The sequence below is a fragment of the Oreochromis aureus genome, linkage group 5, assembly GCF_013358895.1.
Source record: "Oreochromis aureus strain Israel breed Guangdong linkage group 5, ZZ_aureus, whole genome shotgun sequence".
NCBI lineage: Eukaryota > Metazoa > Chordata > Actinopteri > Cichliformes > Cichlidae > Oreochromis > Oreochromis aureus.
This window is the reverse complement of record NC_052946.1, coordinates 15,954,586-15,968,701: the sequence shown is the minus strand read 5'-3', so window position 1 is coordinate 15,968,701 and position 14,116 is coordinate 15,954,586. Positions and strand designations below refer to the sequence as shown.

Here is a 14,116-nt window from a genome sequence, read left to right as displayed (position 1 = left end):
TTGTTAGAATATCACCATAATAAAAATAGTGGCATGACAGCCACTTTTCTTAAACTACTTTTTCTTCTTCTTCTTCTTTTTTAGGTTTTTATTATTATTAATATTCAACTTTGAGTTAGTCAAAACAAGATGAGTCAAATGACTTACATTTCATGTAATTCTGTAATCACCTGCTCTGTAGCACCAGCTATTACCATCTTTGTTTGTTTGGTTTTATTTTAAAAAGGCCTAAAAAGCAAGGAGTGGATTTGATGGTCAAATCCACGTTTAGTAGCATCTTGTGAATCGTAATGTAGCTACACTGCATTACGAACAAGCCCTGCATCTGGTTTGCTCAAAAGGGGATTATAATAAACAAAATGAAAATCATGTTATGTTACAGATGATGTTAAACTAGGGGTTAACACAATAAACGTTTCAAGAAAGTGTTTACAGAAGTCATAAATAAAGTTAGCAGCAAACTAATTTTCTCAAAGACATCTATGCAGTAAGACTTCTTCTTCCAAACAGAAGAGACTCCCGCTATCGGCCATTAGAAAGTGGGCAAGTACATCTGTATTAGCCCAACTTTTTGGTAGCAGAAGCTGACTTAATCTTTCATATCCCCTCTATAGCTACAGCTTATTTGTTGCCTCAACCCACCAAACTCATCCATGATGCACAGAGTAGGCCCATGGCATAGAGATCATTATATAGTGAAGGTGGATATTGGAAATTACACTGTTCTAGCAGCAATTCAAATACATTACAAAAGCACATATATTACTGTAGTACACAACAAGCTAGATATATATACACAAAATTAAAAGGTAATGCTGCGGAGTATGTTTTGTTACCACCTCAGTGTCATAAAATGTTTTTTTTTCCCCCCAACTTAATGCATCTCTTCAGTTTTCACTTAAATTCTAAGCTGGAGGATTGATTTAAATTTCTTTTTCTTTATTTTTTTATTTGTCCTGTCACAATAGTCTGCACTAATAGCTTAAAATTGCTTGCAGTGATTGTTGTGGTGTGTGTGCGTGATACACACAATGATAGGGAATGATCAGGTAATGTCATGCTGCTTGCTATGCTGGTTTGAGACAGACAACAAATGCAAGATGGCATGCAAAGACCCTTTTTTAACAACTGTCCTAATCTCGCCCAAGGCATCAAAACGATCCTGGCAATGACTCATCTCTTTTGTTGTATTTTCTAGGAAACATAACCAGTCTCACTGTGCTACAGGTTACATTTCTTTATGAATCACACTGAAGTTCTGGAATGAGAGTCACCTGAGCCTGTCTGAGTTAAGCGTACTTGGATGAGATTAAAAGAAGCCAGTGTTTCGGCTTCTTTGGATTTAAAACTTGGTCAACAAAAACACATTTAAGTGTGGGTGCAACTGCATGCAAAGTAAATGAAATGTAGCAATTAAAGACAAATTCACCTCAGGCATTCTTCCACCACTTATCCATTTGCTTGTGGGACATGATTTAAGTTGGAGGGTACATAAAATTGAAATATTGAACAAAATAAATATTCTCATATTCCTATATCAGTCCTCATCCAGGAAAATAGATTTAACAACACAACATACTGTTTGGGATTATGGTAGATTTGAATCATTTTCAAAAAAGTCAGTGTGATTTATTTGTCTGTTTTATTATTGCTGCAACGCTAATCCAGATTTCAGTTTTAATGTCTTCGATGCTGCTGTTTAATTCGACCCGTGAAACAGGTCTACTGATGCCAGTAACATTTTTCACTGCTGTAAAATAAAATAGCTATTTGGCAATAGCACTGAAGAAAGAAAATTGCAAGAGGAGAGGTTATTGTGTTTGCTTTATTTACGCCCTTCAAGTCTAAATTACTTCCTAACATCTCCAGCTGTCCAGTCATCACATTCTACACTGGGTGTATGTGCAGCCCTCAGTATCAATTTGCTGATTTGCTGGTGACTAGTAGCACAACAGTTAACAATTCTTTATACAAAGTCACACAGTTAGCACCAAAACCCATTTTATTTCCTCCTATTACCAGTCTAGTAATTTTCTGTCTGCACAAAGGAGCTGCTTTTACTTTCCATGCTGTGCAGTAGCTCAAACTCTCTGTGTCAAAGCCAAAGATTGCACAATTTTGCTGTGTCATTACCAAATGGCATTTATTTTTATTGCCTTTACTCTGTTTTGAAATTACAACATTCTCGGCTTAACTTCTAAACTATTTCTAATATTTTATATATTATAAGGTCAAACTTCACAGTAAAAACACCCCCCCCAAACTTACCTAAAAAGCACAAGTCTAAATTTGTCTAAAGACAAGAATGGCGATGAGTGAAAGCGTGATGAATGAAAGGAGGAATTCAGTGGTGAGAAGGTGGGGGTTGAGCATAGTCAGAAAACTCTGAGCGCATTTCCTGGAATCCAGGGCCAATATCTGTAACAAACATGAACACACAATGCTGTCTCATCCTAACCACTAGTCTAACTAAATAAAGAGTATTTCAGATTTCAGGCAGGAAACCTATAAGTAGGTTAACAGAGTGCATTTTGAACTGAGTAGGTGTGTGAATGTCTGCTGTCTTGGACTATTTTTTGCCTCTACCTGTCCTGTCTGCAGTGTGCGTCTATTTTCAGACCTGAACTGGAAGCCTTAGAAGTTTGTCTGCCTTTCCCTGTCTCTTTCCTTCTGCTTTATTTGCCAGTAAAAACCGTGAAACCCACCAGCTCCATATGCTGCACAGAGTGAGTTATGTAACTATAGTGGGCTTAAACAAAATCTGCTTCCATGGGCTCAAGTCCTCATTGCCTTCATCCATAGCTTTCTCCATTTAAAACTTACACAATCACACAATGACCACAAAGTAAACAATACTAGTTTCTAAACTTTATCCCTCACTCAGGTGAATACTGACAGCTTATGTCTGCTTGTTGGGATAATTATACGTCTGAGGGCTTCTATCAGTTTGAATGCAGTTTAAATATGGTCTGCAAACAGTCAATCAATCATCTGTGTATCTGGCTTCATAATGAGCATGTAGACATCATAAAGTAGCTGTGACTCAGGTCTGTGGTGAGATCATGGCTGCGTGACATCTGCGTATATGTAAGCGTGTGCATCAGAGTGTTTGGGAGCGACGGCGTGAAGAAACAGAAGCATAAACAGAAAAATCCACAGCTCGTATGTTCTGTCTCCCGGTGATGACATCACAGTTTTATTATGTGTCTGGCCCTGGGCAAGCCGGCTGAGAACAAAGTGCCAAGAGATCTGCAGACATATCTGAGTGTGTTATGATTTAAGTGGAACAGACACACACACACACACACACGTTCCCAAGCTCCCTCAGACACACACTTCAGTCAGTGATGTCATGAAAACACCACTGTCTTTGACGTCACGGTCACAGCAGGACACACGTGTTCACAGCTGTTCCTGCTTACACACTAGGACTGGAAACAATAAAACGCGTAGCCTAATCAGCGACAGGACTGAAGAAACATTTCTTATACTTCTACTTCCTTATTTTTATTATTTTGCAGCATCTTCACTGTGTGAGATGAATGTATCTGAGAAAGAAGGCGGCCCATTTTTTGTGCATGCGAGAGTGTGTTTGTGGGAAATACTGAGCAGTGCTGTTTGTTATTATCTTGTCATCAAAGGGGAGGAGTGTGCAACGTGTTGTTGTCGGGAAATCTAACAGTGCTTTGACGTTGCTTTTAATTAAAGACCAGTCACTGGGCTCAAACTGTTTTCCCTCTCTGTTTTCCTGACTAGATGCTCTTTCACCTTCTCCTTTCTTTGCCATCTCTTTAGTCATTTGTAAATATACACACATATATTTTATGTTTACAGCCAGTCAGAGAACATGGCGACAAGGTGAAGGATGGCGATTCAGTTATGAGATGTCACTGGGGTCAAAGTGTTTGGCTGGTAACTCAGGTCAAGTAATTAATGCTGTTGTGTATTATGTTATACTTGCATGTTGACTGGCTTTGGTTTCAAATTCAGACCTAGCCTCTTTCTTGAATTTGTTATTTGTGTTGTTTGTTGAAAAACACACAAGTGAGTCAAATGTTGCAACAATATAAAAAAAAGTGTTGTTTTTTATATGAGTAAAGTTCCTGCATGTCAGAGTTATTTTGTTCTTTTTTTGTTTCCAAATGTCATATTTCATCTTTCAGTGCAAAAAACACAATATAGAACTGTACTTGGCAAGTTGTAAGTCAGACTTTGTTGTTGTTTTTTGTGGTATAGAAAAGCTTCTGCAAATATGTGCAGACACAAAGTCAACTTGTAATCATTTAGCTTTTTGAGACATTGTTTTGATCTTGCGCTGGCTTTTCTAAGTACTTAGAGGTGTAGAGCGTTTTAATTAGTTGCCACAGTGTGCGAAAGAGAAAGTTTTGTGAAAAATTAAATGCACCCCATAATTCAGCAGCTTGTACAACCACCGCCAACAGCAATAGCTCCAAGTAATCATTTTCTGTGTGACTACCAGTGTCTCACATTGTTGTGGAGGAATTTTGGCTCACTCTTTGCAATGTTGCTACAGTTCACTGAGATTTCCGGGCATTCATTTATTCACAGTTCTCTTGGGTTTAAGTCTGGCATTTGAAACACCTTGATTCTTTTCTTTTTCAGCCATTTTGCTGTAGTTTTGTTGATGTGCTTGGGATCATTGTCCTGCTACATGACCTGATTTAAGTCAAGCTTTAGCTTTCTGAAATTTGACCTCACATTTGACTCTGCAGTACTTTGATAAACAGACGATTTTATGGTCAACTCAATGAGTCAAAATGTCCAGATCCTGTGGCTGCAGAACAGCCCAAATCATAACCCCTCCACCACCGTGCTTGACGGGTGATGTGAGGTCATTACACTGATATGCTGTGTTTACTTTTCACCAAATGTGGTGCTGTGCATTATGGCCAAACATGTTCACTTTGGTTTTCTCTGCCCTTGAATCTTCAATCTCCAGAAATGTTCTTTTTAGAGAAATTAGGTTTTACCGTGACAACCTTTTAATACAAACCAAACTTGTTCAGTCTTCTTCTAATTGTACTGTCATTGACTTCAACAGCTGCCAAAACTTTCATAGAGGCGCTCACTTTTTGCAGATGATCACTTAGCACACGGTCGCTACTTACACTCTTAATCTCTACATATATTCCTAATAGTAAGAGTGTACTTAGTTTTTCACATGATTTCATACAATGCTTTGTTTTTCAAATGATTGTAAGAAGCTAAGTTAAGCAAACTAGACTCCTCCATTTGATAGTTTAGCTGGCACTTACAGTAAGAAGTAATTGGTTGCTTGCAAAAGTATATTTTCAGAATAGTTTTTTCAACACTGATTTTAACATAACTGCAAGAAATCTTTAAATCTGTCTCTTGCAGAAATCTGGTTTCTGTGATGCTGTGTTCAAATCTAATTTTATGAATAGTAGCAACAACACTATAAGAAATCCATCAAAGTTTTCAGGCTTATCCACACTAATTTACACAACCATACTTATAGTAACAGGGACAACGCCTCAGAATGGTTTGTACAGTATATTCCAGTTATAGGTGAATTTAGTTACGCTATTTTAAAACTGCAAAGAAACAAGGATAAAATGATAAGTTTCAAGATTCTTAAGAACAAATATTTTTTAATTTAAAATGACAGCAGTTTGAACCTTGTGGCCAAAACTGAGTCACACTTTTGTCCTGCACACACCTCATGTTGAGTCACCAGTCTTGTGCCTCTGACTGAACTCTGCTCTCACATTACTTTTCACCATAGTGAGTGGGTGCAACTAAACAAGCCTCATTAACACTGTAATGCTGGTTACAGCTCTGTATAGCAGCCAAAAATGTGGGGAAGTCTCATTGAAAACTGTTTTAAATAGCACTTTACAACACTCGCTTATCATTTACCAATTCTCACAGTTTTAGTACTTCACACTTATTGGCCAGCTTTTTAAAACAATCAAACTATGAAGGAAAAACGGAGGGAATATGGGAGCTGGGGGACGTTACATGCACTTCATTTTCAAATGCACAAACACAGATGATGAGAAACTGATCTGTTTCCATGCATGTCGTGCAGTACACATCATTCTGAATTTTCATAATTAACTGCATACATATAGATGCTTACTGGGGAAAAACTTGAAGCAATCCAAATTTACTGTTTTCATTTAGAATATAAAGTTTAATGTTCACAGTTATCAGAAAATTCTCAGACATCTAGATTACTCTGCTAAGCTTGTTGGCTTAATAGTGCACAAAAGCTTGCATATAGATTTGTACGTTAGGAGTCAGGAGGCTCATTCTGCATGCATTTTTTCTTCACGTGTTGTTAAGGCTGTATTCGGGTTAAGTATTTAGTTTGATGAGAAATGTTATAGTTTTACAGTTTACTGTCTAGAATTCAAACTGCAGAGGACACAGTGGGACAGAGCAGCTAGACCAGAGACAGACAGAATTCACAGTCACTCCGTTGACTCATTCCAGCAAAGGATAAGTAGAGAGAGAGCAATTCTCTGCTCTAGGAGGGAGGTGTGTAAGTACAGGGTAGCTGAGAACCGCCAGGAGAGGAGGAAGAGGTGGAGGGTGTGTAAATGGCAGCGTGCTGCTGCATTCATCCGAGGGTGACTCATACTCGGCACCGATAGACCCGCGCATGCACATATCATACTAGAGGTTGCAGGACCCCCAGTGGCCAACGCGGCTGTGTACGTGCCATACATGCACACGCTGTGGTTTCCCAGTCTCATCATGTTAATCCCGCAATCATTTGGCTCTTTATTTGCTGTTATTTTTAACCAGCTCCCAGCTCCCTCTAAAGCTGAATCATTGTGTTTATGTGTCACACCCATGCATCCTCCTGGTCCAAAAATGCACAAGCAGCGACCTATTTTATTCTCACTTCATCTTTCTGACTAACTTTCTTGATCACAGACAAAGAGACCTTGTTCTTTTTTCTGTGTGTGTTCATGAGTTAGTGTTCACACACGTTCTTGCATGCATATATTTGTGTATGAGCCTAACCTCAAGCTCTGTTTGGAGACAGTCCTCACTCCATGTCCCTCTCTCTGCCTGCCCGTCTGCCAAATCCACCTATGTACTTTGTTCGCACACGCACGCTCATGCACCACAAACTCATAGGACATATGATTTTCTCCGAAAGTAAAGAGGAAAGTGAAAAACTGTGCACAGTACCGCTACAGTTAGACTAACCCCCTTCTTCGCTTTCCAACATAAATTCTGCTAGGGTCAGAGTGTTACAATAGAGTATTGTGCAAAAAGGCTAAAAGTGAGTGACAATACGCAGAGAGTGAAAGGGAGAAAGGGTGAACACAGAGGGCAGTACGAATTTCTCACACAAAAGGGAAGAGAGGAAAAAGAAGAGAATAACATGGAAGACTTTTGACATACTTTAGAGAAGAAAGTATGGCTTCCTCATACTGGCCCTGCACATGCGATCATGTCAACAGACTTGTGCACGTACATATTCACATACTCTGGCCCTGCAGTCTGCCAAACATCTGGAGCAAAGTTATAAAAACACTGAATGAAAGAATCTTTAATAACACAGATTGGTTTTGTGACCACAGCCACCAGCCAATCATAACATGCCTAGTTGGGTTATCTGTCTCTGAGTGCTTATCGAACACACAGTTTCCATGTTCCAGCCATGTCTCATAGTTACAGATCACTCTGTTTGCCTGTGTGCGTGTTAGATTTTTCTTTGGTCTTTTCCTCTCTGCCACATTCATTCTTACCACACCTTTTCACTGCACATGGTTTTACGTAAGGAAGAAATGTAGAGCTATATCTATAGAATTGTATTAAATACTAACATAATATATATTTTTTAAAAACAGGCTTCTATAATCTAATTTTCAGAGTATGTGTGCTTGTTTTGGCAGTGAGAGTGAGCTTTTCTGCCCCTCTACTTTCTAGCTGAATTGTTAATACTCCATAGCACTTGGTGGTAAAATATACAAATTACTGGGCAAAATTTAACACTTGTGAATATGCTTGAGCGTTTTAGGTACGGTATATCTTGGAACAAAAGTATGTTTGCAGAAAATATCACATGCTGAAGTTTTGGGGGTATTTCTTCCAAGAGACAAACTCCTCTCTTTGTCTCTCAAACTCTTCATTCTTTCTTTCTAGTTGTGAAAGAGTCTAGACACGTAAGTTCAGGGTTCAACTCTGTAAATACATAGTGCTTCCCATGAGCAATTTCCTTTAGGGTGGACTCTGTAATTGGACTCAATTTCCCGAAGCCTCCCTCGCGATGACACTGCATCTGCCCGGACATTAAGTCTCAAAGCTTCACACAGAACAGGTTCATTACACACAAAAGACATCTCACAACCAACACATAACATAAATAGTTCCATCCCGTTTGTATAAATGCTGTAAAATTTTATATTTTTTTTCAAAAGATTTTAGATGTGATTCTTTTTAGGAGAAGTATGAACTGAAGATCAATGTTTCTTTGTCCAGCCAAATGATTAAGCACATAAAATCACAAGTACAGCAACATCACTGATCCTTACTGAACTGCACTGATTTGAAATGATATTCATTTAAAATAAAGTTTATGTGAGCCTGCTGTTAATGGATATACTTTTGTTAATCTCTAGCTCAACCAGCAGCCAGATCCACGCCCATCCACCACACCCAGCCATGCCGGTCACAGCCCAGCAGCCAGATACGCAGTGAAGCCAAGAACCACGCACACACACGCTCCCCTCACACGCACTGTCCGAATCACACGCACACACCTCACACGCATGTACTCCAGTCCAACGGGGTCAGGAATCCTAAGCTGGGCTCCCTACCGAGAGGCGGCTCATCCACCTCCTCATCTTCTTCAGCGGGACCCAAACACACCAAGAAATTGCAGTCCAACCCTTCCATCAACTCACAGAGCAGCAAGAGAAGCAAGAGCAGCTCCAAGAGCAACAGCTCCCAGATTCCCACAGAGGCACAGGACGGTGAGATACCGATGCTGACACAGAGACTGGAGCAGGAGGAGAGGGAGGGAGTGATAGCAAAGTTCACTTTTGCTTTGTTTTTTCCCCCAATTGGCCATTCATAATAGAAGAGCAGACTTGTGTTTTCCCCTAGCATATTTTCTCTGTGGCAATACATTTTAACTAAAACAGTCATCAAAAAAGGTAATTGATTGAGTTCAGTACTTCTCACCTATTATAATTTCTAATGTAAATTGTATGTATAAATCTTAACCTGCTGCATATGGCAACTGAAAATGGATTAATCAAAATCGAAAGGAGAACAAACTTCAGGCTGGAAAATGTCGGAATTTGTTAACCTTGTCACTCCTTTAATAATTCCCAATCGGCAGTCCTCCATTAAGATCCAGGTTTATCGCACATCACTTTGGTTTTTGAAGTTGGCTTAGCAGATGAAACTCTTTCTGTGTGTCTCTTTCCCTCCAGACTGCTGTGTTCACTGTATTCTGGCGTGCCTCTTTTGTGAGTTTCTAACCCTGTGCAACATTATGCTGGACTGTGCCACCTGCGGCTCCTGTGTGGGAGAGGACTCGTGTTTCTGCTGCTGCTGCATCACCGAGGAATGTGGCGACTGTGACCTGCCCTGTGATATGGACTGTGGGATCATCGACGCCTGCTGTGAGTCTGCAGACTGCCTGGAGATCTGCATGGAGTGCTGCAGCCTTTGCTTCTCTTCCTGAGGCCCTTAGCCAACTCAAAATGTCTGCTATGCATTTTTACAAAGCCCAGGAGCAAGTTCGAGTAGTGGCTTGTCAGATATAAGAAGTGCTACACCCAGTCGCTGTTCCCTGGACATTGCGGTTCGTACTGCATTGGCTGGTCTAGTTGGCTCCGCAAAATGTCCAATGTTTCCTACAGGCGAAAGATTGTGACCTAATGCTGAAATTGGTCACCGGTGAATTATTCCTTCCTTTACTGATCATGCAATGACACAGTAAACTTCACTTTGTTGTCTTTGCTGTTGGCTCATTGCTACACAGCTGGGTGAATGGTGTGGACTGAATTGTAGTTGTGGTCTATGAGCGTATGCCAGGCTATGCAGACTCTGGACCCTCATGGAACAAGCCATTATTACAATGGAGCCCCTTGTGCCGTCTGAATGACTGGAGTTCTCCAAGCATGAAAAATGACCTCTAAAGGCAAATGAGAAAATGGCTCAATTTAACCGGATTTTAGTGTTTCTGTAGATAAGAGCAGCAGCATAATGGGAAAATGGATGCTCAGATCTCAGTAGAAACGCAGTCCTTCTGTCCTTTCCAAGGTTAAAGTCTGGTAGTTTGATTGCGTACATTGGCCTTTGTGACACACACACACACTCAAACGTTGAATCCAGCCCTGTCTTTGTCCTTGTTACATTGTACAAAACAGAGAAAACATAAATGGTGGCTTGTGGCAATATTAGTGACTTTTTTTGTTAATATGCATCTTTCTCTGACTGACTTATTGTGAAAAGAGATCATCATGAGATTGTCGTGCTTCAGCCTGGATTTGAGTCCTGTTAAATGAGTACTGTATGAAACAGACATCACAGAGCGAATGGTTGATAGCATTTGCAGTAGAGTCTTTTTTTAATATGTGAAAATTCATTTAATATTTTGCATCTTGTTTACTTTTACATTTTATTTTAGGGGCTTTGAGTGTATTCAATGAATTCTCGCTCATCTGGTGAAGGACTGGAAGGCATCATCTCCTTTTTAATGTTTCATTTTTCCTCTGTCGTTCATGCTATGTGAACAAATGGCCTCGGCTTAGCTTAAGGCCTGAATTTTCAAGTAGTTTCTTTGCCTTTACCAAATCTCTATTAATCCTTGTTTTGTAGATTTTAGTTAAGATATTTGCATCTCTCCTCTAATGTGAAAATCACATTTCTGTGTTATCGGGTTTTGCCGGGCTCTCTGTAAGGCAGACATTGCTCAACATCTAATTTAATTCCTTGAGTGAAAATCTCACGACATTATGTTAAGTTAGATCCATGTGCTCGTAGTATGAATGGTACACTTTTGATAGCAGGCCTGCACTCTCGTACGCTCCGGCGCATACCTTCTTCAACTCAATACCTCTTGAGATGTCATCTAGATCTGTTGTGCATTTTATAATTACTTGATAAAAATCTCTCTTTTCTCTGATGAAATACTGTTAGAAAAATTCTTTTTTTAATAGTTTACTGTTACTGGAATAGAAGTGCTAATGTGCCTGGCTAATGTGGCTGTGTTTGATTAAACCCTATTTTAAGGGTTGCAATCTCACGCTGATGATGAAACCACACTACAGTTTAAATCAACTTCCTGACAGCAAAGTAAAAAATTTTGAAGTTGCATGTTGCAATTTGCATTTTTTTTATTTGGAGCAAGCTGGCCAGCTAATATTACTCAAGAAGAGTTGCCTGATTTTGGCATCAGTGTTGAGCTGACTAAATTTTCAGTGACATTGTGAAGAAGGGCTAAAATGTTTTAACTCCTTACCCCTTGAAAGCCTACTAGTAATAATCTTTGAAGCTCTTTTCTTAACTGAGCGGTTTCTTTCATATTTCAGGTCTGCTTGTAGAACAAGATGACTGCGTTCGCATTATATCGTAGTGAGGGTGGTCTCTGCCTGTGTAGCTACCCTTGGAAAAACCCAGAAACTATTCTAATGGTTGTCAAACCACGTCTTTATTGATATATACTAAGGTGTCAAAACTTGTCATTAAGGGTACATGGGAAGTCTTTAAATGTTGCTTTTATACTGTTCAAGCAGTACATATACTTTTTATGATGAAGATTTCTGTTGTTCCATGGCAGAAAATGGGGGCATATATAACAACTAAAACAAAACAAAAAAAATCTTTAATGGCATCAGCAGCCACCCAGAATTTTGCAATTGGTGCATCTCTAATTAATACCTGACTGGACATATCATTCAAATTTAGGGACATTCTGACTGAACTGACGCAAAGAGCCCTGGAAAACATGCCATTATTAAAGTACAGAGAGGTTTATGAAGGGAGAACTAATTATCCAAGTTTATAGCATGTATAGGAGTGATATCAATGTTATTTCTTTTTATTTACAACATATTCCAAGTGGATATTCATATAATGGTGCTTCATCTAGGGATCTACTTCTGTGTCACCAGACCAAACCAAATATCTCTGGTGTGTGCAAGGTTAACATTTCCTTAACAACACTGGTTCGTTAACAATGGAGAATAAATAATAAAAATAGTTTTGTACCACTGGAATAGATTTCATTTATGTGCCTGCATTGCTACAGAGCCAACAAATTATAATAGTACCACCAGACTCTATTGTTAAAAGTGAAAGGCTATTCTACGTAGAGCCTAGCCAGTATGAGATTTTAAAGCTCGATATTGATATTTCGTGACGTAAAAAGCTGATATTCCGATATATCGGCCCATATCGTTTTTTCTTCCATGCACACAAAACATGAACGGATTTCCTTAACATCTGTTATGTGTAGCTATTTATTCGCTCGTTTACGATCTTCCCGACATAAGTTGCAGAGTGCCCTCTAGTGGACATTGTCAACACCCATGATTTAAGGGTGTTTCTCCCACGTCTTGTTTAGTTTTTTTTAATTATCATTTATCAACTGCTATAAATGCCAGTAGCCATAGGTCAGCAAATCACTATTACTGGCAAGTAATATCCATTCTGCCAGTTAGTTTACCTTACAATCATGCAATCTACTTGGCTAAGACGTGTAAAATTATGAAAATTCTGAATACGTAGTTTCATGTTTCCTACCATCAAATTTTATGCCTTGAACAAAGACAACCCATTTGACTTTTTCTAATCATTTATGGTTTCTCAAAACTCCAAACTATAAGTTTCAAGGCTCTTAGCACTCTGCTGCAGTTTCTCCCTGAGCTCAGACGCCAGTGTGAAGCAGGCAATCTTTTAGGCCTTTAAAACCAGGACCAATTCAATGTGGGAAACTCACTGAACTTGCTTGTTGCATTTAACTGATTTTATCTAACTTAAATTCTGCAACAAAGCCTTTTTTACTCTGTTAACATTTGGCACTATCTTGTGAGTTTTACATTTTTCAAAAAGGAGCTTCAACTAAGCCTTTCAGAAGATAAAACATAATTGTGAACTATAAAGCTCAGGAAGAAGGTGCAGCTTGTTTGAATCTAGGTTGTACTATGCAGAACAAATCAGATTAATGTCTGCGTTGAAAAACAAAAAAAATTGTACAGTTCAGTTAAATTTCTTTAAATATATTTTATGATTCAGTCATTTCATATTGTTTTATGTTTTGTTTCCCAGCTTATAGAAAATGGATATGGTCTGGAGGTACTGAAAATGCTGTTTACTTGGTCTGGTGATGGAGAGCACTCTCTGCCTGGGCGTTCAAAGTTCCTAGATGAGCGCCAGTTTTGCACTTAGATCAATCTCTAGAACATAGAGATGGTTTTGAGATGTGGATCTGATGTGTTTATATCAAACAGTTCATCATCTCGTTTCGAATATTTCCCTTGTATTCAGAGAAGCTATTATGGTAATACTGGAAGAAAACAAGTTTGCTTTCAGTGATTTTCATGCTCAGTATTATTGTTTGGGGTGTTTTTTTTACTCACAGTGACCAAAGAAATGTCTGTTGGCTTTTATGGCTTTTTTTTATCTTATTATGGGAATGGAATAGAATTGAATTTCCAAATTGAATTTAAGGGCTGGCCAACTCTGTTAATAGTATGAAAGTTTTCCATATCCCAGCTTAAATGTTAGTAGACTGTAGTCCACTATAATGTTGTTTTGTTTACATTTTCCCCATGTAATGTCTATTTGAGTTGCTATTCTGAACGTTGCCTTAACTTTTTGTTTAATACTGAATAAACAATGTGAACTCCACACATCTGCCAGTCATTCTTCATGTTAACACACTGTGGGATTACAAGGGTGATGATTTGCACTGTTGCCTCACAGCAAGAAGGTTCTGGTTTCAAACCTGCTTGCAGCATGGGTGTGTTTGTTATGTTAACATTAAAAAAATGCTGGTTGATATTCTGAGTAGCTTTGAAAAACAAAAATTCAATATCCAGTCAAGCTGTATTCTTCCCATTCGCACTGCAAGGCACACTAGGGGAGACCGGGGATA

The 14,116-nt window shown here is 38.9% G+C and overlaps 1 protein-coding gene across 2 annotated transcripts in view; it reads left to right on the top strand.

Moving 5' to 3' along the window:
• The window catches only part of mdfi (MyoD family inhibitor), a 29,598-nt gene extending 15,729 nt beyond the window's left edge, over positions 1 to 13,869 (top strand). For both annotated transcript variants that reach the window (XM_031747790.2, XM_039612751.1), the window contains exons 4-5: positions 8,625 to 8,978; positions 9,444 to 13,869. In XM_031747790.2, the coding sequence (XP_031603650.1) occupies positions 8,625 to 8,978; positions 9,444 to 9,697 (608 nt within the window). In that variant the 3' untranslated portion in view covers positions 9,698 to 13,869. The remainder of the gene's footprint in view (positions 1 to 8,624; positions 8,979 to 9,443) is intronic.
• The last annotated feature ends 247 nt before the right edge of the window (positions 13,870 to 14,116 follow it).